We start from the raw sequence: 25,096 nt of genomic DNA, 5'->3' as shown, positions 1-25,096 counted from the left end.
GCGTTGTTTCATATGAAGAAAATTTCCCACGGTGACTGAGGGCATTGTAATGCCGAAAGGAAGCTCTACTACTGGCTGAAGAAAGAGACAAGAAGAGGGAGAAACGACTTTTTGCCGAGGAAACTGTTAGGAAGAATTTAACTTGTTAACCAAGTTAAGCATAATCTAAGGAAGGGGGCTTGTTCTCTCAGAGACGTCTTTTTAGTGGTCAGGGCTCATAAGAATTAAGAGTCCATCCAGTCAGAGCTAGCTCGTAACGAAAAACGCCATAAAGCGAGGCTTCTTTGACGGATGCTATCCCACAGTAACCAGACAATTCATCTGACTATTCTTGCCTCCTGGTCGCATCGTAGTTCTCCTCTGCATCTCTTCAACTTACGACGTCATCTTAAAAGGAAGGACGCTGGTGCCAATGCAGAGTGAGGGTGCAGCGCTTATGCCACAAGCAGCTACAGTGTGGTAAGACCGAGCTGTGTCTGCATCAGATGCAGGGAGAGTCATATCTGGTCACATCTTTAACATCTTAAAGCTTCACTGTAATGATTTATCTTGCTAGTCATCAGATGATTGCTTCCAAATTCCACAGTAGATGTGAAGTACTCTTTTCCGTAATTCTGAGTGTTTCCTTCAGCAGTCTATCCTTTACTAACTGATTTCACGATGATCAGTCATTACTTGGGCAATTTACTTTCAGTTTCCTCCGACCTTAATGTCATATTAGCTGATTTGCATTAGCACAGGTTGCTTTGTCGAGATGTTACCACAGGATGATTTTATGAAATATTTCTGAGAATTAAATATTTTATTATAATTGTGAATAAATAAAACAAATGAATAGTAATACAGTTTCATTCATTTAAAAAGAAGAAAATCCGCATCTGCACATCTTTGTTATACCATCTGTTCTAAAATGCGGCGGTTCCTAGAAAAAGAGAGAGAGAGAGAGAGAGAGAGAGAGAGAGAGAGAGAGGGAGAGAGAGACTCAAAGAGAGAGCGGCGGCTCCTACTTGTACGTATTTAGATAGCGTAGAATCCCGAGCGCTATAGCCTAACAAAAACTTTGTTTTTATATTATTTGGCTCGGGTGAACCTCAACATTAAGGGGCTTAGTTAAAGATACCCAGGGAAAACTATGTTAGTCATAACTGGGGCCCCAGATTACCATCTGACTCCATTAAAAGCGTTCCGATGCTCTGTTGCCTTACCGCTAACGGAACAATTGAATTAATAAGAGCTATTCCTATAACTGTTGCATCTTCGCGCAGCGGTTTCAAACTGCAAATTACAGAAAGTGACTGGAAATAAAATGAACTAATTTACACATCAGTTCACTCTATAAAATTAACCATCTCTCACTGAATGAAGAACATGAAGTATTATTCCACTAATATTACAGGTACTGCGGCAAACAAAACCAATTTCCTCAGCAGCTTGAATAATGTGTATGAATGCTACTATTTTAAGATAACCCATTGTTACTAAAAACTCGAAGGGTACTTGTACAATATACATCTTATTATTACCCGATAATACACAATTAAACTGGAATAGCCTGAAATATTTAAACCGGTAAAGTACACGTTTTTTGTTATAATTGACTGCGGGAAAGAAAATGCTGTACTGTGCTGTAAAAATGTGCGTTTTCGATTTCTTTCTCGTAGTGAGTTTTAACTATGAGAGCAAGGAATGTAAACTATGTATTAAATCGTTTCTCCTGTGTATATTCTTTTTCCTCACACATAATTTTCAACAAATATGGTATATACACGTTTGTTTTCTTCCTCGCCGTCGGTATTACAGAAAAAAAATAAAATTGTATTTATGGGTGGTCAGCCTACTGTGGAATCTGAATCCTTGAGGAATCGGAAACCTTGTAATGCTACCCGTTCGCAGATTAATACTATGGCCCGTACTGTCATAGCAACTATTATTTTCATAGATCCAACAGCTTCAAATGTATCTCTCACACCCCATATACGAATGATCCCAACGGATTTATCCACTGAAGAAGTGACTTCAGTTCCCATAAAGGATTTTGTTTGCAATAACAATAAACAAGGCCCAGTGTGAGAGAGATGAGCGAAGAGGAAATGGACAGAGAGGTCGGAGGAAGCAGACATTGAGAGGGGGCAGAAAGAGATGGACAGGTAGCGTGAGGGGGCGGTTAAAGGGAGGAGGTGATGCACAGAGAGAGTGGGATGGAAGAAGAGATGGACAAAGAGTGGGAGGACGAGAAAGAGGGTAGAGAGAAGAAGGAAAGGAAATGAGGAAATATTTCCAATTCCGATACATCTTTAGCAGTTGAAAAGCACTTATAGATTCTCTAGTCAGTAATAAAAGCAAGAGCTCTAGCCTGGTGCGGGCATTAAGGGGAGCAGAACGTCAGACGGGCCGACTTGGAGCAGGAGAGGCACAACAGGACATTTTAATTTCCACTGTCTATACTTTTACAAATAAATTCATAAAACTTTGCCAGCGCGACCACAAAGGATTCAGGATTCATACTCATAGCAGTGGAAGTTCAAAAAAGTAACAGAATATTTTTTTTTAACATGTGAAATTTCATCACTTTTTCACTTACTGTTGGCTGCATTTGTTGCTATAGGTACACTTTTCTTCATAAGTAACAGAGATTCTTCAATGAATCTTGCACAGCATACAAACCATACTTAGAGGTGTATGAAACTCTATAATTTTCCAAATCTAGAAAAAACTGTGGTAAAAATTGAGATAATTAACTATAAAATTTGAGTTTTTTCTAAACATGAAATTTAAAATGTAACAACTCATTCAGTTTTTCATAAATTAAATAAATTCTAGAGTTTCATACACCCTTAAGTATGGTTTGCATGCTGTGCAAAATCCAGCGAAGAATCTCTTACTTATGAAGAAAAGTGTACCTATAGCAACAAATGTAGCCAATAATAAGTGAAAAAATGATGAAATTTCGCATGTTAAAAAAAATTATTCTGTTACTTTTTTGAACTATCACTGCTATGAGTTTCTGGTCATGCTGGCAAAGTTTTATGAATGTATTTGTAAAAATATGGACATTGGAAATTAAAATGTCCTGTGGTGCCTCTCCTGCTCCAAGTCGGCCCGTCTAACGTCCTACCCCCTTTAACAAGTCATTTTAGAATGGATAAAATCGAAAGACTGAGGTGTTACATGCTCTAATAGTATTAATTTTTGGGAAAGACAAACAGATGTTTCTGGATGTGGTGCCTCTTGTTCTTTGGCCAGTATTCTCTATCACCGCCATATGTACATGTCTTCCAGGTGCTCCACGAATCTTCTTCGCCAGCAGCAGTATGCAACAGATTTTTGAGAAATTCTAGTACCTGTTCTCCCATCAGTCAAAAAATTGTTGTTAATATATATTTCTTTTTTTTCATATTAAATTAATGCTGTAGGATGGATAAAAGCGTATGTAATTGGACCGTTACATAGTTCGCTACAAATGTGTGACAGAAGTATAACGTAATATGCGTCTGGCTTAAAAACAAAGCCTTTGTAAGACTCCGAAAAAAGACAACTGGGTGCTCATAAGGAAATAATAATTTTAATTGAAAGCGCTGCGAGCCTATCGCCTTTATTCAGCGCTGAAGTAATAAAAGCAGATTGGTCTCCCGAGGAGTGAGTAAATTAAAGCGCAAGGAGGGGAAAAAAATCCTTTCGTAATAAAAGTGCTCGCGACTTAGGACCGGAAAGGTTTCGCTGAAGGGGGAAAAACAAGTCTGGAAGCGTCCAAAAGGGGAAAAAAAGGAGGAGGTAAAAAGTTTTACGAGGGCGCTAACAGCCTATCATTCCTTTTAGAGCACAGGAGTTCGGGTCAGGCCTAGGACGGAGGAATAGGGAAATGCTCCTCGCGTGGGGGCAGGGCGTAGGAAGCAGTTCTGGGCAGCAATCTTGTTGACTTTGTAAGCTTGAGCAATGGCCAAGTTGCAGCAACGGGCTGCCCCCCCCCCCCCTCCCACCATCCATACCCCCACCACCCTTCTCCTCCACGCTTATTTTTACGACACAGTGTCGTATATTTGGCGAAGACGGCGGCTGCGGATGCTCCGTAAGGGTGAGAAGAGAGCATTTCGGAGCAGCAGCAGCAGAGAGAGAGAGAGAGAGGGAGAGAGAGAGAGAGAGATGTGGAGCGAAGAAAGAGTGGGGGAGACAGAGAGAGTGATGAGTGTGAGGGCGAGAAATATTAGGATGAGGTGCTAGTAGGAGCTTCTCTGTAGATTTGCTGACTGCGAACAGGGCGGAACATTATGGAAATGCGGAGTGTAATATAATTTGAACTGGAGTACGTGCGAGTAGGCCTGCGTCGCCGTGATATTGATATTTATCGGCCGCCACGAGGTGGCCGCTGGGTCCAGCCGCTCGTTCGACGTCGTAATGCGATTTGCCTCTCGCCGGCGGCATCATCCGCAGCGGCGGAGCTGTGTTTTCTTGCTGGCTTACCCTAACGCTGACTGTTCTCCTCACTCTGTTACGGGAGCATTGTATAAAGTGGGATGTGTTGGGAGGAAGTCCACAATATTGTTAGTGTAAACGTATGGGCTCTTTCATTCACAATGTTTAATAAAAGAATGCATTGTCCGTTCTAGGCTGTATTGCGCTTTACTAAAATCGCGAGATTAGCTTATTTCAGCCGTGAGCCATTATCGAGCACATTTACTACGTCAAGTATTACATATCGTGCAATTTACATTGTTTAGCGTGACATACATAAAACTAGAAGTAGTACCCCATCGTAACAACTGAGTGTCAGGCTGCAGCACTCAGAGTATGTTACGATGGACGCACGGTATGTAATACAAGACATAGTAAATGTGCTTGATAATGGCTCACAGCCGAAATCAGCTAAAAGCAAGATTTTGGTAAAGGATAGTTCAGCCTACAACGCTCAATGTATCCTTTTACTAACACGTCGAGGCTGTGGATCCCCACGGAAGCAAAATAGTCACATATGTGTTGATCACACTTGGCAGGAGTACTACAGTGAGCTGGTTTCGGCCCTAATGGTCACCATCAGAATTAAGAGAAATAGAAAAGAGGACAACGCTAATTTGTGATTAAATATAAACAGCAGAAAATTTCTTAATCATGTGCTAGCTAAAGAGGAAAACATAAATATACTTGGAATCTTGTTGCATAGGTAAAGTGTTAAGTTATCGTCAGGTATTCGTTGCGATTATTTGAAAAGAGACGTATAGGATACGTACAAAGTTTTTGCCTGATTACAAAGATTATTTGTAAGTAACTGTGCTAGCCCGTAACTCACAATGTGACCTTCCTGTAATGTGTAGTATGAGGTGTGGTCTCTGAATCCCCTTTGGTTAAATCGAGATTTAAGACGAGAACCATTTGAAAATTTTTATTTAGGTTACGTAAAATTTAGTTTAGACAAGAAGAGAATAGAAGCTTTCGAAATGTGGTGATACAAAAGAATTCTGAAGATTAGATGGGTAGACCATATAACTAATGAGGAATTATTGAATAGGATTGGGGAGAAGAGAAGTTCGTGGTACAATTTGACTAGAAGATGGGATCGGTTGGTAGGACATGTTCTGGGGCATCAAGGGATCACCAATTTAATACTGGAGGGCGGCGTAGAGGGTAAAAATCGTAGAGGGAGACCAAGAGATGAATACACCAAGCAGATTCAGAAGAATGTAGGTTGCAGTAGGTACTGGGAGATGAAAAAGCTTGCACAGGATAGAGCAGATGGAGAGCTGCATCAAACCAGTCTCAGGACTGAAGACCACAATAACAACAACAACAACAACAACAACAACATAGAATTTATTTGTGCAGTTATTTAAGCGTCGTTTAAATACTCCTTGTTAATTTTTTGCTCTAAATAAAGCAGTATTTAACTTACCAAAGTAGCATAGAAATTCACAATGTTTCATTCAGTTTTTTAAACAGTTAGAGAACCGAATTTAGCATCCCAAAAATTATAGTATCTCCGTAGACAGTGAATTTTCACATAAAATCAAATTTGTACTTACAACTGCACTCTAGCTACAAAATAAAGTCTGCAGAATTAATATTCAGTGCTACATTTTTCTTCACCGCCACTCAGAACACATTCGATTTTGAGTAACACTTTAAGTATTTTATTGAATAAACGGCCAGCAACACCACCGTTAACCTTAAGCTCTTTCTCTGATTGATCCTTTTTTTACGCTAGAAGAGTTGTGGTCACTGGCTATTACAAAATCGGTCATCCGTATTACTGATATCTTCCACCCTCCACCGAGTAACAGTTTCAGTAAACATAAACAATTGAAATAGACACGTTCCTGTGAAAACACTTTGCACCGTAGAACTATCTAGAGACGTCCTGGAGGGGGCAGGAGTTGTTGTAGATTCGATCACTGTCTACAGTTCGTAAATTCACTTGTTTATACCAACACAATAAGCTAAAAGTCATCGCTGCTGGTTTTTAGCTGACTTATAACATTTCCTCTGTGAGATAAAAATAGAGTCTTGACTGCGGATGATTTTGTTTTGTAATTTCAATGACATAGAATTCTACGTCTGTCAACGGGACCTCTCATACATAAGCTCTCGCTCCATGAAGTTCTGCTGCCCATCTGTTCCTAACCTGTGCGATGTCCTTTACGCATGGGGCAACCCACTTGACAGGCACTGGGGATTTTCAGCTTTTAGATGTCGTAATCATGTTTTTCCTTTGCATTCGCATCGTGTAACTGTTTTTATGGACGGTGTGCGACGTGACCAGTTTATATAATCTGATGATGCTTACCACAAGCGAAACGCCTCATCGAAAATTTAAAAATAAAACCTCCGCAAACAAGATTGTATTTTTATCTCAAATCTGACACTGGTTGCTGTATCAGCCGCAATGATGGAATTGAACAAATTTTATCTCCTTTTCGACCTTGCAAGATGCCCCGGAACGTATTGTGTGTATGATTTATAACGCGTTGTCACAAACCGTAAAAATAATAAAATTTTTAAGCTCTACTGATATACAAAATCATTGTATTTCTATTTCATTTTAGCTCAAAAAAATATTACAGTAAATTTTTTTCCATGTTATTGAAACTAGTCACAAATTTAAATTTCCAGTACAGAGTCGACCAGGCATCTGACAAGGCAGAACAGCTCCAGTGGTTACGTTTTGTCTCGAAAACCATTGTTGTCTTGCCATGAAAAGAAAAATTGAAATGGAACAAGGGAATAGTGTTGAAGGAAATAGTGTTGCCAGTACCAGTACTGAAGATAGAAATCTGAATCAAATGAAGAAATCTTCTGTACTGTGTCAGCTGAGAAGCAAAGTGAAAGGAAAGTCACGAATACAAAAAAAAAAAAAAAAAAAAAGAAAAAAACACTCAGCGTCCCAAGGTTCCAGTGATAGTAATGAAGGCAAACAGCATTCCATTGAAATTTCGTCGGATGAATGGGTTGAAAAGGAAGATTCAGTAACAATGGTGAAAACTTCGATGACCCAAAACCAGGGGATTTGCGTTTACTGAAGATTGCATGTAAAAAAAAAAAAAAAATGTGGTTGCATTCCAGTTCAGTTATCCTGAGAAATAACATGGGACTGTTACTGAGTATGATCATCAAAGAAAATAAAGTGTCGCAGTTTCTGTGGAGAAAAGGGAAGTTTTAAAATTTGCTGTTAGTTTCTAGGGCTATGATATTAATTAGGTATTTACATAAATGAAAACTAAATTTACTGTATTTCTCAGTGTTATTATATTAATTAGTTCATTAATAATTGTGATAACACTGTGTTTAGATTGACGTAATATTATGTCTGGGAATTAATTAAATATTTTCTATTAAATTAATGAACATGGACCCGTGTAATGGAAAAATTGGCCGGGAGGTCCCTTGCGGGGCAGGTCCGGCCACCTGGCTGTAGGTCTTATTACATTCGACGCCACATTGGGCGACCTGCGCTCCGGATGGTGATGAAATGATGATGGAGACAGCACAACAGCCAGTCCCTGATCGGAGAAAATCCCCGACCCAGCCGCGAATCGAGCCCGGGCCCGTAGGACGACAATCCGTCACGCTGACCACTCAGCTATCGGGGCAGACACAAAAATTTGCACCGGCCATATTTTTGTCATTATGGCCTGCAGTAGAACAGCGTGAATTAGTACTTCTGCAGGGGCCTACCAACAAGTCGTTGAGTGCACGACATCAAGCTGCTGCTCTATGTCGGCCAAAGGGAGGCGTGGCACGCTATTAAGAGGTATTCCATGACTATGGTCACCCCAGTGTATATTTATTGTTCCTCCATCCGATGTAGTATCCTTTCTGTGTTTAAAAAGTGTGGAGTTCCTTGAGGGTGTTTAGCGATTCTCGATGGCTTGTGGTTTAAATGTCGCTTTTGCGGAACTGTGCACTTTATCTTGCCTGAAGCCGTTAACATGGCCTGAGAGCAGCATTTTGAATTTTCTCTCAGACGTCCTACATAAAAGTATTGCGCGGAATTAATCTTATGCGCTTGAGACTGATGAGATTTGTTGTGTGTCTGCTCGATGTTCTCTTGTAAAGATTATTGTTACTGCTGAAAGTGATTGCGATGTTCGCTGTTCTGATGAGTTTTCGGATTTGATCTGATAATATTTTTTTGGATATTGCGTGCTTCAGTATTTATTTATGTTATTTTTCCTCAAAGCTGTCAGGTGCTAGTTTCTTTTACCTGCATTTTTAATGTACCTTGGCTTCATTTATTATTTAAATGTATCTTACTAATTTTCTTCGTTTCTTGGCTGGATTATTCAGAATTTGAATGGACTTTGTAGGCTCTTTAAACCAAAGCCTTGACAGCTACTTCTGCAGAATTCGTGGGTATGTTGGTGTGTGTGTGTGTGTGTGTGTGTGTGTGTGTGTGTGTGTGTGTGTGTGTGTGTGTGTGTGTGTGTTATCGTTTCAGAAAGTATACACGTCTTTTTAATAGACATTGGCAAACAAGACATCAAATGATGACCGAAAGATCGAAATGAGTGGTGCTATGGCCATATAATCGATAGGAACTCTTGAATTAATAATACTGTGTGTGTCTGGCAAAGTGCATCAAAATCTAGCTACATTTTCATTGCAGCCAAGGATAAACGGAAGTCAATGTGGCTGAGAGTGTTTCACATAGGCGCCGCCATGTTGCTCCCTCGTTCTACCTAAAGCTGTCTCTTCAACATCAACAAGGTACTCTTTTAAGTGTATTCAGAGCTCTTAGATTTCAGCAAAGTACTTACTTGGTCTACCTACCATCAATTCACCTGGTTACATGATCCCCCTACTTCCATTTTACTGTCAACAGACATGTAAATACTACACCAACTCCTTTCTATTCAATAGCTCATTGGTTTATTGTCGTGGTTCAAAGTAGTTCAAATGGCTCTGAGCACTATAGGACTTAACTTCTGAGGTCATCAGTCCCCTAGAACTTCGAACTACTTAAACCTAACTAACCTAAGGACATCACACACACATCCATGCCGGAGGCAGGATTCGAACCTGTGACACTCCGGCCCGCGTTTATTTTCGTGTCTTTCATAATGATTCCGATCGTGTATATTTTTATTGCTCACTGATCAACCTTAGCTGTTTTTTTGTACTTAATGCCCATGTGTCACTACAATGACTATAGCTTTCCGTGTCGATACTTTGAAAGCTTAGATTCTTAATGAGTTACTAGATTACAGGCTACTAACTTCTTCAAAAATTACTGTTGAATTTTCTGTTTTACAAGTGAGAAATGTTAACCAATCAACTCGATTGAAGGAAGTGTAGAATGGCCTAATTGTTTCTGGGAAGCGACCTCGAATACTACACATAGAAAAATTTCGGTCATGGCTTTCTAACAACAACTCAACGAATGCTTTCTCTTTATATGCTTGAAGGTTTGCAGAAGGTCAACGAATTTTTTGAGAGAATTATAATTTCCTAAAAACCGAATTTGATTAAATCAATATTTTCTTCCTTCTGGGGTGTCAGAATACGAACTTAAGTTTTAACATGTATTGTTCATAAATATTCACCACTATTGAATGGTGAAAATTAATAACGGGAGGAAACAGCATGGTGCATCTACAGTACTTTCGGAAAACCACAGTCCTCACTTTTCCTGTAGATGTTACAAATTATTTATGGTTCAAATGGCTCTGAGCACTATGGGACTTAACATCTGAGGTCATCAGTCCCCTAGAACGTAGAACTACTTAAACCTAACTAACTTAAGGACATCACACACATCCATGTCCGAGGCAGGATTCGAACCTGCGACCGTAGCAGTCGTGCAGTTCCAAATTGAAGTGCCTATAACCGTTCGGTCACCGCGGCCGGCTCAAAAATTATTTAACTACTGCTCGATCTTACATGGAGTACCTACAATAGTTGTAGAGAAATCAGAGCGCTAGGGAATGAACCGGCCTTGTAACTAGCAGGCACGTACGCAAAGCAAATGTATATATGTAGCAGAAGGCTAGAAAAATTAATGAGTAACTTGTAACGCGCCACTTCGATTCACTATCTGATGGAATAAAACCGATATGTGAATTATGCTATTGATCCAAAAGAAGAATATGTGTTCTTACACTATGCTTGCATACACTAGTCCACCAAAGTTAATCAAGAGCATATTTCTTGAACAGGATACTGGAAATAATTTCCAGAATGTATTTGAAATCTGCAGCTAAGTGTGCACTCACTTGCGAAAGACAAAAGTCCCAGGTTCGAGTTTCGGTGGGGCACACAGTTTTTGCTTGCCAGGAAGTTTAGGGATACTACAAACGCTAGATAATAAAGCAGTATTTATTCTCAATGCGTTTGTCACACAACAATGTCAAAAATACACTTACGGGATCTTAAAGTGTACACTAGGAAGCACCAATCCGACATTAATTTGACTCTTGGAGATGTTCATCACATGGTTCAAATGACTCTGAGCACTATGGGACTTAACATCTATGGTCATCAGTCCCCTAGAACTTCGAACTACTTAAACCTAACTAACCTAAGGGCACCACACACCACCCAGTCATCACGAGGCAGAGAAAATCCCTGACCCCGCCGGGAATCGAACCCGGGAACCCGGGCGCGGGAAGCGAGAACGCTACCGCACGACCACGAGCTGCGGACTGTTCATCACATACCAGGTGTTAAATGATTAAAATTTAGCTCCGGATTATAACCTGTAATTTGCTACAATAATGCAACACCGCTGATAATCTTAGCACAAATACCCGGTTTAGTAACTGGGGCAAAAACTTTTTTGAGTGGCTCCATTCATGAGGTTAAAAAATACTTTATGGAGTTTCCTAAACAAATATATTCTCTCACATTTTCTTTTCAAGTAATTACAAGTGTCGTAGAGTAACAAATCAGTGTATAGACGCACTTTGCTTATTTTCATACGGTAGTATCTTACGGTGTTATTCTGTAGAAGATTTGTTATTTAGTAACATTTAACTTACATGAATCGGTTTACTACTGTGACTAAGCTAAATGGCTTTATTGTTGTTTACACTGATTTGTAAATGACATCATGTAGCCAATCTGAACTGTATTAGAGTGTAAAATAATTTGTTCCAGTTTATTCTGATACATCCTACTGACGATGAACGAAACTTGTAACTAGCAAACTAAGCTTTTAGCAACCTTATGTTGAAGTGATCAGCAATGGTTTTCTAAAAATCTTCTGCCATAGGTGGAAAAAAGTCACCCACATGAACAACTTCTCACTTCCAACCATTCACACGAGATATTTCTAATGGCACTTCGCACCTAAGTATATACGTACACTTACTCCCCTTAATACCCCTGTTAACATACCGTATTTAAGTGAAATCGTTTGCATTCGGCTACGAGGCTGGAAATGGCGCGTTGTCACAACTGCTACAGAAAAAATTAAAAAGTTGTTCAAATTATTTTAACTGTCGTTGTGGTAACTCATTGTTTCTTACAAGTAGCTTAATTTCATTATGCATAAGAATTACGCATTTAAGAGTTTTCAGGCTGTTTTAAGCATTTGCGTTGTATAAATTGAAGTCTTTTTTTCCCCCACAGGAATGCTCGCTCTAATTTATGATCACCAATAATTGCTCTAAGGGATCGCTCTTAAAGCTGCCATTTCATTTCTGTTACAGAACCAAATCAAAATCAAGGCGATTCTCCGTATTCATCAGACACTGGATGGACGTGGAAGCCGGGTACGCACACAGGTGAGAAGAAGCGTGACATATACGTTTTTTTTACACTTTAGGTGTTATTGCAATAACTTCTGCAAAGGCATTGCTGTTGCAATAGGCTTTCGCTACTTTATTGCTATGAGTCTTTTGACTACATCTTTTCATATTATTTCCGTCCTACCATTTCATGAGCATGTAGGGTTTTCAGTAGTGAAATATTTTCGATATACCTTTTAACTCCGGACTTACAGCTATAATTAGCTACAACATATCATAAATACCTTTCGGCAGCGTTTTTAAATTTGATGATTATTGCATAATATGTGCAGGAGTATGGAAAAAATGAAGTTTATAGCCGACAAATGTCGGACAAAAATCCTCGGTAGGTAAACTTGTTTTGATTGAAGACATTTTAGACAGCACACGGCTGCTTCAGTATATTCGGGGAGTCATCATTTGTATAAGACTACTACCGGAATCTTCTGGTATCTGTCAAAGGCGAAGATTTTCCGCAAGTATTTCACTGCCATAACCGTATTGTCGAAATGAAGTTGCACGCTGCGCTTTCCACCAATAACAGGTCGAACCTGAATATGGTAGTGGGGGAGTGTTGCCCTGTATAGCAATGTGCAATGACGTAAGTAGTTTTACTACATGAAGAAGAACTCCTTGATTACGATTAATAACTTTCAAAGCACCCAGGACCAATGAGAAACTTTATACAACACGACCTTTGATCAAATGTTGCACTCCCGTTTGAGATTGTCTCTGTTTGCACATGAACATAACGAAATTTCATAGTGGTGATTTAGGATATACAGATCTGTAATATATAACACAAAAAAAGGTAACTGAAATTTTTTTTGTATGGTCTTGGGTAAAATTAAGGAAGCTGTTCAGTTTTCCTTCCGACAGCTTCCAAGAATTGAATTCGCTACAAAGTTACCCGGTAAGAGGTTTAAAAACAGAAACGAATATAAATTTTAAAAATTAATTTAAACGTAAGACTACGTTTTTTACTATTTTTCGAATTTAAGGACTATTCAGACATTAACAGTTCCACTGTTCACTCTTTTGAGAACACACCCAGTCTTAAAAGAATAATATATTTGTGGACTGGCCCTTTGACTGCGCAAGAAAAACTAACCGTCGAAGAAGCTGTCTTCTGTAAATGAGACGCATTGTAAACACAATATCGCACTTCTTGGTAGATGCGGAGAAAAACGTTAAGCAAACAAAAGAGCTTCAGAGCAAAATATTTTCAGAATAACAGCGCCAAGGAACACCTCTTAAATTAAGAAGAACGCTTTTTGCAGTTGAGAGCTAAAATTATATTGCCATAAAATCTATATCAGTAGCTAAGCAGGTAGCTATAGTACATTCCATGAAATGCAGTTGTTTATACCGTAATACAATTGTTTATACCCTTTAAGGCACATTACTTTCTGGTATTTAATATTTATCCAAGAATTTAAGACAGCGGATGAAATCTTTTGTGTTACATTACTTCCGATTTCATTAAATTGGTTTTGCGCTTAATTGCGTTTCTGTACTCGGCTGGCTGCTTCGAATACGTAATTGAACAACTGTGTGTAACATATGTCATGGTGACATGAAATTGCATGCTATGTCTCTTATTCTCGTGACTTTTTTGTTTACGTTCAATTACTCCCCATTACACAGCTCCAACGAAGTATCTTGTTCTGCTTCTCCGTTACAAATAATGGGACTAGAAAGACCAGAAGAAGTTTGTCAAAAGTGGATGAATTACTGCGATTAATGGACCACCTGTCAAGGTAAATAACAGGGCCACTCGTACCCTATCACGTTTCCAACCTCATAAAGAACGCAATTTAAAAACTGCGAAATAATACGCTTTGCTCGAGACAGCTAGAGTTATCCAAGAAAGCAAGCTGCTGATTTTGGTCTCAGACTACATAGCTACATACAGTCATAAATTATTGTAAAGGGGTGGTTAGCCGCAGAAAAGTAATGCAGCAGACACCGAGGAACTACAACAGGAATGGTACGATGAAGCCGTTATTCTGTAAAATTATAAAAAAATTGTGACTTTAAAAATATGGTGCCCTTTATTCTTATATTTATGCAGTCAGATTAGCGGAGTACGTTGCAGCACATTTCATTCGCCTGAATGTTAGCTCTAATAGAGGTACACCTAACAACTTGCGGTCCTTACAGTGCAGATTATTATGGACCTTTGGGCACAGCACCCACCACCATGAGACGCAAAGGGCGACATGTAGCAGCTGTAGTCTGACTGTCAACAGTGAAAATATAGTGTGCACTAATACAAAGAAAATTAATATCTACGTACCTTCGTATACATACAAATCGCTAGCGGGTGTAAATGATTACTTGTAGTTTCAGTTCTTTGTAACAGGCAGAACGGTCTCGAGAGTTCACTAGTACTGTTCGTATTGTCTTGTTGGCCACGCCTGGTAGAGCATGTAATGGTCCTGAACAGCGTCAGATCTTTTACTAATACTTGGCAGTAGCACATCACGCGAAAGTTACTTTCGTCCTTAAGTACTGCGTACCATTGTATATTGCCAACATGGTTTATGTGGCGACACGTTTACCGCTTGTACAACTCACTCATACTCACCAACGGAGTTTTTATGCTACTTGGCTGTGGTGTTAAGGGTCTCAGTGTTCAGACAGCGGAAGCTTAAGCAAATATGCAAATATGCCGATGGACCGAAGGCTTTCGCTTTATGCCGGCTGATGGCTGGAACGATACTGTTTTTAGATAGAGAGCATCAGAGTATTTGACAGAATGACAAACGAAGTGGTAAACAGGTCTCCCGTATATATCACTGTACCAGGTGTCAGGGAACGTCTTAAATGAAAGCTCTGTATTTGTCTTTAAAATGTGCAGATGATTTCGGTGCCGGATGCAGTAAGATATCGTTACAAGCAGCTAGTTAAAGAAATATCTGCTTTCAAGCTCCAGATGAAAGAGCTACTGAAGAGCACTGACACGGCTTCACATTACGAAATGTGAACATTTTTCACAGTATGCGCTAAGAGATACTTATCCAAAAATCCAAATGGCTTGCAGAACATTTATGACAGTGCCAGTGACGGCAACATTTCACTTAAGTTTACCCAGAACTAAAAACTGAAATGTAGGGTTGAATAAGACTGAAAACAGGATGTCAAATTGAGCTATCATGTCTACAGAATACGACACAGCTGCTAACTTGATATCAGTGGCATAACCAATGAGTTTGCTTTTCTGAAAACAAAGAAATCCGAAAGAAAAAATAGTTAATATACAGTTCTAGACAGATAATTCTCAGCTGTCAGTTACAGCGCTTTTCATGTATTTATATTTAGTCTTCTCATCCACGTCTACACCAAGACGAATACTCCGGAAGCCACCGCAGGATGCGTGGCGGAGGGTACGCTCTATAACTACTTGTAATTTCCTTTCCTGTTAGCACACTGGACTCGCATCCGGGAGGACGACGGTTCAATCCCGTCTCCGGCCATGCTGATTTAGATTTTCCGTGATTTCCCTAAATCGTTTCAGGCGAATGCCGGGATGGTTCCTTTGAAAGGGCACGGCCAATTTCCTTCCCAATCTTTCCCTAACCCGAGCCTGCGCTCCGTCTCTAATGACCTCGTTGTCGACGGGACGTTAAACACTAACCACCACCACCACCATCCTTTCCTGTTCCACTCGCAGACCGAGGGAAAAACGACTGTCTGTATGCCCCCATATGAGCCCTAATTTCTCATACCTTATCTTCGTGGTCCTTATGCGCAATGTATGTAGCAGTGTTTCTCGAAAAGAACGTTGCCTCCATCCCAGGATTTCCATTTGAGTTCCTGGAGCGTCTCAGTAGCACGTAGGTATTGTTCGAACCTACCGATAACAAATATAGCAGCCTGTGTCTGACTTGCTTTGATGTCTTCCTTCAGTCCGACCTGGTACGGATCCCAAACACTCGAGCAGTACTCAAGCGTAGATCGCACCAGCGTTCTATGTGCGGTCTCCATTACTGGTGAACCTCTCTTTCCTAAAATTCTCCCAATAAACCTATGTCGACCATTCGCCGTCCGTACCACAGTTCTCACATGTTTGTTCCACCTCGTATCGCTTTGCACCGTAGTGCTCAGATATTTAAACGATTTGACTGTGTCAAGCCTGACACTAGTAATAAGGTATCCGAACATTACAAGTTTGATCCTACCCATCCTCATTTTTCCACATTTGGGGCTAGCTACCACTCATCACATCAAATGGATATTTTCTCTAAGTCGTCTTGTATCTTCTTACAGTCACTCAATTTCGACATCTTACCGTACACCACGGCATCACCACCCAATTAACCGCAGATTGCTGCCCACCCTGTCAGCCAAATCATTTATGTATATAGAGAACAACAGCGATCCTATCACACTTCCCTGGGACACTCCTGACGGTGCTCATGCATCTGACTAACACTCGCCGTCAAGGACAACGTACTCACTTCTATTTTTTAAGCAGTCTTCGAGCCACTCACATACCTTGTCTAGCCTCGTTATTCGTAACTGAGAAGACCTTCTTCAGCTTTCCCCTGCGTTCTGTCGGAATCCCTTGTAGTTATACTGGGAACTGTTAAAGATGACCTTGGTTTACGAAAACTTCGTATTTATATATACCTCGCCAATATGACATGTAGTGCATTTGTCCAAACAACTAAGACAGTGGAAGTCACATACGAAGAACGTCTGAGGCATAGCCGGCTGGACAGGAAGCCCTTGAACCACTTGAGCGCGAGATAGCAAAAGGCGAATAACGTTTACGTCATCCGACGCCCCACATAACTGTCTGCCATGCATTCGCGATATTGGCTGCTAATGGCAACGGGCTGTGGGACTGGAGGTAGCCAATGGTGCAGCACGAGGCTAAGGAGCGTAGTTGAACAGCTTGTTCGACGAGTAGCTCACAACAGCGCTGCAGTGCTAGTGGTGTTGAGACGACGGTTGAAACTTTAATAGTGGCAACTGTTTATTTACAGGTCGTACAAAATAGATGTGTTTCAAAGTTTTACTGATCTTCAGAGTAGTCACCAGCATTGTGTATAACCAGTCGCCAGCGTTGTGGAAGTCGTAGGATACAGTGGCCGTTGTGGTGACAGTTCGAGCGGCGCGGCCTATTGTAGCAGTTCTGAAGCGAATGCCGTGAAGTGTTTCCTTCGGTTTAGAAACCGAGTTGAACTCAGGAGGGCGTAAGTCAGGGGAGTGCAGTAGGTGGTACAGCACTTAGCAGCCCCATCATTCAAACAAATCAAAACAGCTCTCACTGTACGTGCTTGAGTATTGTCCTGCAAAGCGATGGTCAGGTCCTGCAGAGAGTATCATGACTTCCGTCTCTCTAAGCTGGTCGTAGGTTGCCTTCCAAAAATGGTACTAAACATAATTACGTACGTGGAAGGTTACCCGCAGCATAGTAAAAAAAAAGAAAAAAAAACCGAGAACGTGTTTCGAAAAAGGACGCAGCAATGTAACTGTGTAGTGCATAAGAAAAAGTACGAATATTCAAGGGAGGACACGGTGTACTTGTTACAAAAACTGCTTTTTGCGCGTTTCAAGGATGCCCGTGCGACCTATTTACAGTTATTTCAAAGGATGCAGTCTATGGTTGTATAACCTGAAAGAGTGCTACAGAATTCGAAGACGTAAGGTAACGAAATTACAAACAAAGCGTCACTTGATTATGCACAGAAAACTGCGGGATCTGCCCGAAAATTTGTAGATGACATAAAGAAACTTATCCAATCGTTCAGAAAGGAATTTGTATTCAACTCCGACCAGTGGGTATTTGAGGAGGAAATGCATATGAAAGGAACCTGGAAATTAAAGGTACTAAGAGTCTTGTATCAAAATCAACTAACACAAAGCCTCAATGCATTCGCATACAATTAGGTCGACCGTTAATCTGGATGGTAAAGTGACTGGAAAGTTATTTCTTGTGCTGTGAGAAATTGAATTTCCTCTGCCCCATGCGATTCTTTCTCGTGTGCGCGATCTTGCACGGGATGTAGGGAAGATTTACGTCACATTAAGCAAGATGGGTAAATGGGTGTTAGAGAACTACAGCCATGGTATGAGCACTTCTTTTGCCCAATAGTTGCTCAAAATAATTTGTTTTAGCTTGATTGCTGGTCCACGTATAATAATCATACTCATTTACAGCAAACTACCCCTCCTGAAAAGTGTGGTAATTGCAATTCATACCATGTGGCACCACTGGACAAATTCAGCCTATGGATGTTTATTTTTTCCGTGCCTATGCAACATATCCCCCCCCCCCCCCCCCCATGAACCACAGATCTTGCCGTTGGTGGGGAGGCTTGTGTGCCTCAGCGACACAGATGGCCGTACGGTAGGTGCAACCACAACGGAGGGGTATCTGTTGAGAGGCCAGACAAACGCGTGGTTCCTGAAGAGGGGCAGCCGACTTTTCAGTAGTTGCAGGGGAAACAGTCTGGATGATTGATCTGGCCTTGTAACCCTAACCAAAACGGCCTTGCTGTGATGGTACTGAGAACGGCTGAAAGCAAGGGGAAATTACAGCCGTAATTTTTCCCGAGGGCATGCAGCTTTACTGTATGGTTAAATGATAATGGCGTCCTCTTGGGTAAAATATTCTGGAGGTAAAATTGTCCCCCATTCGGATCTTCGGGCGGGGACTACTCAGGAGGACGTCGTTATCAGGAGAAAGAAAACTGGCGTACTGCGGATCGGAGGGTGGAATGTCAGATCCCTTAATCGGGCAGGTAGGTTAGAAAACTTAAAAAGTGAAATGGTTAGTTTAAAGTTAGATATAGTGGAAATTAGTGAAGTTCGGTGGCAGGAGGACAAGACTTTTGGTCAGGTGAATACAGGGTTATAAATACAAAATCAAATAGGGGTAATGCACAAGTAGGTTTAACAATGAATAAAAAAATAGGAGTGCGGGTAAGCTACTACAAACTGCATAGTGAACGCATTATTGTGGCCAAGATAGACACGAAGCCCACACGTACTACAATAGTACGAGTTTAAATGCCAACTAGCTCTGCAGAAGATAAAGAAATTGATGAAATGTATGATGAGATAAAAGAAATTATTCAAGTAGTGAAGGGAGATGAAAATTTAATAGTCATGGGTGACTGGAATTCGAGAGTAGGAAAAGGGAGAGAAGGAAACATAGTAGGTGAATATGGATTGGGAGAAAGAAATGAAAGAGGAATCCGTCTGGTAGAATTTTGCACAGAGCATAACTTAATCATAGCTAACACTTGGTTCAAGAATCATAAAAGAAGGTTGTACACATGGAAGAACCCTGGAAATACTAGAAGGTATCAGATAGATTATATAATGGTAAGACAGAGATTTAGAAACCAGGTATTAAATTGTAAGACATTTCCAGGGGCAGATGTGGACTCTGACCACAATCTATTGGTTATGAACTGTAGATTAAAACTGAAGAAACTGCAAAAAAGTGGGAATTTAAGGAGATGGGACCTGGATGAACTGAAAGAATCAGAGGTTGTACAGAGTTTCGGGGGAGCATAAGGGAACAATTGACAGAAATGGGGGAAAGAAATACAGTAGAAGAAGAATGGGTAACTTTGAGGGATGAAGTAGTGAAGGCAGCAGAGGATAAAGTAAGTAAAAAGACGAGGGCTGCTAGAAATCCTTGGGTAACAGAGGAAATATTAAATTTAATTGATGAAAGGAGAAAATATAAAAATGCACTAAATGAAGCAGGCAAAAAGGAATACAAACGTCTCAAAAATGAGATCGACAGGAAGGGCAAAATGGCTAAGCAGGGATGGCTTGAGGACAAATGTAAGGATGTAGAGGCTTATCTCACTGGGGGTAAGATAGATACTGCGTACAGGAAAATTAAAGAGACCTTTGGAGAAAGGAGAACCACTTGTATGAATATCAAGAGCTCAGATGGAAACCCAGTTGTAAGCAAAGAAAGGAAAGCAGAAAGTTGGAAGGAGTATATAGAGGTTCTATACAAGGGCGACGTACTTGAGCACAAAATTCTGGAAATGGAAGAGAATGTAAATGAAGACGAAATGGGAGATACACTACTGCGTGAAGAGTTTGACAGAGCACTGAAAGACCTGAGTCGAAACAAGGCCCCAGGAGTAGACAACATTCCATTAGAACTACTGACGGCCTTGGGAGAGCCAGTCCTGACAAAACTCTACCACCTGGTGTGAAAGATGTATGAGACAGGTGAAATACCCTCAGACTTTAAGAAGAATATAATAATTCCAAACCCAAAGAAAGCAGGTGTTGACAGATGTGAAAATGACCGAACAATCAGTTTAATAAGCCACAGCTGCAAAATACTAACGCGAATTCTTTACAGACGAATGGAAAAAACTAGTAGAAGCCAACCTTGGGGAAGATCATTTTGGATTACGTAGAAATACTGGAACACGTGAGGCAATACTGACTTTACGACTTATCTTAGAAGAAAGATTAAGGAAAGGCAAACCTATGTTTCTAGCATTTGTAGATATAGGGAAAGCTTTTGACAATGTTGAGTGGAATACTCTCTTTCAAATTCTAAAGGTGGCAGGGGTAAAATACAAGGAGCGAAAGGCTATTTACAATTTGTACAGAAACCAGATGGCAGTTATAAGAGTCGAGGGACATGAAAGGGAAGCAGTGGTTGGGAAGGGAGTGAGACAGGTTGTAGCCTCTCCCAGATGTTATTCAATCTGTATATTGAGCAAGCAGTAAAGGAAACAAAAGAAAAATTCGAAGTAGGTATCAAAATCCATGGAGAAGAAATAAAAACCTTGAGGTTCGCCGATGATATTGCAATTCTGTCAGAGACAGCAAAGGACTTGGAAGAGCTGCTGAACGGAATTGACAGTGTCTTGAAAAGAGGATATAAGATGAACATCAGCAAAAGCAAAACGAGGATAATGGAATGTAGTCGAATTAATTCATGTGATGCTGAGGGAATTACATTAGGAAATGAGACACTTAAAGTAGTAAAGGGGTTTTGCTATTTGAGGAGTAAAATAACTGATTATGGTCGAAGTAGAGAGGATATAAAATGCATACTGGCAATGGCAGGAAAAGCGTTTCTGTAGAAGAGAAATTTGTTAAGATCGAGTATAGATTTAAGTGTCAGGAAGTCGTTTCTGAAAGTATTTGTATGGAGTGTAGCCATGTATGGAAGTTTAACATGGACGATAAATAGTTTGGACAAGAAGAGAATAGAGGGTTCCGAAATGTGGCGCTACAGAAGAATGTTGAAGATTAGATGGGTAGATAACATAACTAATGAGGAGGGATTGAACAGAGTTGGGGGGAAGAGGAGTTTGTGGCACAACTTGACAAGAAGAAGGGACCGGTTGGTAGGACATTTGTTGAGGCTTCAAGGGATCATTAATTTAGCTTTGGAGGGCAGTGTGGAGGGTAAAAATCATAGAGGGAGACCAAGAGATGAATACACTAAGCAGATTCAGATGGACGTAGGTTGCAGTAAGTTCTGGGAGTTAAAGACGCTTGCATAGGATAGAGTAACACGGAGAGCTGCATCAAACCAGTCTCAGGAGTGAAGTCCACAACAACAACATGCAACATATTATCTCTCTACCTGCAGTTTTGTCTTAAAGCACAGCCAGTTTCACGATAAGCACCACGAGACACTGTTTCGCATTAGGTTGCACAGCGTCACGTTCCATTAGTTCTCATCACCCCTTTACAGAAATGTGGTCCTGTGTGCATCCATTAAGAGTGGATACCTAGATGAATGTTCTGCATGGTTTGTAACTCGATCTTGATGGTGCCAACCTTTGCGATCACTGTGGTACTGCACTTTTCATTCGGTGTTCATGGTGCAAGTTCATGGTTAGTTTTGAATATTTCTTGAATGTCGATGATGTCAATTTTATGAAGTGTCGTATATATATTCCATAATTAAATGAGCGTAAGGCGTTCGATTCCCCATCTGGGGACGTTCGGCCGCCTAGAGCAAGTCTTACTGCAGTCGACGCCACATTAGGTTACTTGCGTCCCGGTGCTGGGGATGATAAGGACAACACGACGCCCAGTCTACCAGTGGAGAAAATCTCCAACCCGGCCGGGAATCGAACCCGGGTCCGCTGCATGGAAGGCAAGCACTTTACCACCCAGCTACGTAGGCGGACTATATCCCGTAGCACCTCCCGGACACTCAATTTCTGTCGCCCTCGTGATACATATGCTGGAGTCATTAGCATCTAATGATTTCATGTGATAACTGTTAACGAAACACTTTCCAAAGAGACTGACTAAAGATTGAACTTGCGATCTCTCACTCAAGGGATTCGTTGTGAGAGAGACAACGAAATTAACTGTTGCCGAGCACTGTCTGAAACTTAAGCGTGCAGTGACGTATGAAGAAAAGACGGTTTTGGCACAGACTCCCGTATACTGGGAGAGAGAGGCAATAGAGATATGGGTGGTAGGAAATGTCATTAATCGTGACAGTGGGTGGCGACTAAGTGGCGACTGGTGTTGAAAAAGTGCAGCTACTGCAGCAGTAGAACTCAACAAAAAGAGGAACTGAAAATGTGGACAGGGGGAAAGAATCCTAGACAGAGCACCAGGTGCACCGGACGGAAAACGGGACATCAGCTCGGTGCCGGGCGCAACGGACCCAAGCGGCCCGTCTCAGAACGATTGTAGACGCAGACGAAGCGCCTAGAGGCGATCGCGGAGAGGGAAGGCTGTAGGTATAAGTACTGGACCCATTCCACTCGACTAGCATTTCGGGCAACACCTGATGAAGACAACGAGTCACTTGTCGAAACAATGTGTATGGCTGCCAGAACACCCGACATCTCGAGATGTCAAGACATAATCTTTATTATACATCCTCCTAAAACCAATAGCCAGTAAGTGCCATAGTCGATAAGCTGATTTGGTTTTTTATTTTTATTAGGAAGTTTACACAACTTGTAATTTATTTACTAGATTAACACATTCATTTATTTTATGCAGAATTTTGTACCAATATAGTTCTTTTAAGAAAAGTTTTTCAATAGTAATTCATTTTTATTAAACCTACCTACAGGACCGTAAAGTTTGCTAAATCTGTGTGGAAAAAAAATGCAGGAAGCTAGTTTACTGGGGTAGGGTGTGCAGTTTTGTCAATCCTGCTCAGGGGCGTAGGATCACAAAGAAGCTTACATACGCGAACGAGCATTCGCAGACGATTTGCCAGTGTTCGCTACCATTCGCTTCTACTTGTGAAGACGTCTTTATAGTGCAGGTAACACTACAGAACGAGCATAGCACGTCAACCCAGCAAGCACTGTATTGTTAATTTTTTGTGCTAATAATCCCCAACAGGTTTAACTCTATTACGTCACAATACTTTGATACTCGGAAACTCGGATAGGATTATTTCAGATGGCGAGTGCATTGTGAACTAGGAAATGAAGACGTTCCACACTTCGCAGACGACGCCTTTCACTGGCTGCTCATTGCAACTGAAGATGAAATTTAAAAGTAGAACACTAATTGCTGACGATCAACGTAACAGGAAGAAAGTTCGGCATTTACACAATGGTTATTAGCAACTGGAAATATTTACTGACTGTATGCCATTTAAATAGCTACTCTAGCAGTAGCTTGGGCGAAATACATCAAGGATTTTATCATCGTACATATAAATAAGATAATGCCAATAAAGCGTGATTAATGAAAAGTGAAATATAGATGTAAGCTATCACACAGATTACATGATAAAATAAACTATATTATTTGCTAGAGTATAAATAGCTTCATTGCGGGCAAAACTATATTTATTTATTTATTACGTAGAAAACCTTTATAATTACAGTGATAAATCAACATCTAATTTTGCTGCCATAAGTGGAAGCAACGAAAATGATTAGGTCTTTGGCAGATTTTCTATTTTAGTCAGAATGAGAGACCCTAATTTGTACTCCTTTGTTTTCAAGGAAATTTGTTGCTCCTTTTTTTTTATAAGAAGGTACGAACCTTGTGCTTATTAATTCGTCCCATCTGATGGAATCAATGCAATTTTATCGTCTTTCTCGTGTACCCACTTGGATCTTCGAGTGATCGACATTCCTCTACCAACCATATTTGTTTTTCTTTGGCGTTTGTGCTGTGGATCTTTTGGACCCGTGGACCCCACAAACACATAAGACCTTTCCATTCTTCCGTCATCAACATCATAGTCTTTTCACATGAGTCCACTACTCACACATCTCACCTCAACATAACCAAGTAGCTTTCGTACGGAATAAGACCGCTGTGCGGCTATCACCGGGACGGAGAGGATACGAACTTCCTTTGATGGTTTGTTAAAACACCGAGCACTTGCGGAACATGAGCGACCACCAGTGATTTCGGACCGAACATGATCGGATGCCGTTTGCTAGCGTTCGCCAACCGTTTCCTCTAGGAAAGAGTTCTTGTTGGCTACTGTTCGGTCGCTTGTCTCGTTCCGGTCTAAGCCATACTACATAAACACTTACGTATATTCACGACCAGCCGAAAAACGCTCCCATCGGAGCACAAAAACTGCAAATATGTTCCTGTTTATTTAAAAGTCTCTGGCTGAAATGTGGGGTACCAGCTGCCTTATTTTACCTTCTTCAGCACATTTAAAAGTTTTCCTAAATATTTTGGAACACGAACATATAGCTCTTTTTCTTAACATGAAGCTAATCTCAAACTCCCACAAGCTCCCGTAACTGTAACTCACTCACTCCCACTGGTTTATCGCTGTAAGTTCTTCATACCCACCTGCTCTCAATTACCCTTTCTCACTCACTCAGTCAACCCAACTTATTATATATTTGTGTCTCTCTCTCTCTCTCTCTCTCTCTCTCAGTGTCTGTTGCGTCATAGGCACAGTATCCTTCGTT

The 25,096-nt window shown here is 40.7% G+C and overlaps 1 protein-coding gene across 1 annotated transcript in view; it reads left to right on the top strand.

Annotated features, from left to right (window-relative positions):
• Positions 1–25,096, top strand: part of LOC126281908 (uncharacterized) — a 1,469,616-nt gene that overhangs the window by 1,309,227 nt on the left and 135,293 nt on the right. Inside the window, exon 4 of the mRNA XM_049981233.1 lies at positions 12,135–12,209. Coding sequence (XP_049837190.1) covers positions 12,135–12,209 — 75 coding nt within the window. The remainder of the gene's footprint in view (positions 1–12,134; positions 12,210–25,096) is intronic.

The sequence above is a fragment of the Schistocerca gregaria genome, chromosome 7, assembly GCF_023897955.1.
Source record: "Schistocerca gregaria isolate iqSchGreg1 chromosome 7, iqSchGreg1.2, whole genome shotgun sequence".
Classification (NCBI taxonomy): Eukaryota; Metazoa; Arthropoda; class Insecta; order Orthoptera; family Acrididae; genus Schistocerca; species Schistocerca gregaria.
The sequence above is the reverse complement of the archived record's forward strand: the minus strand, read 5'-3'. Positions and strand labels throughout refer to the sequence as shown.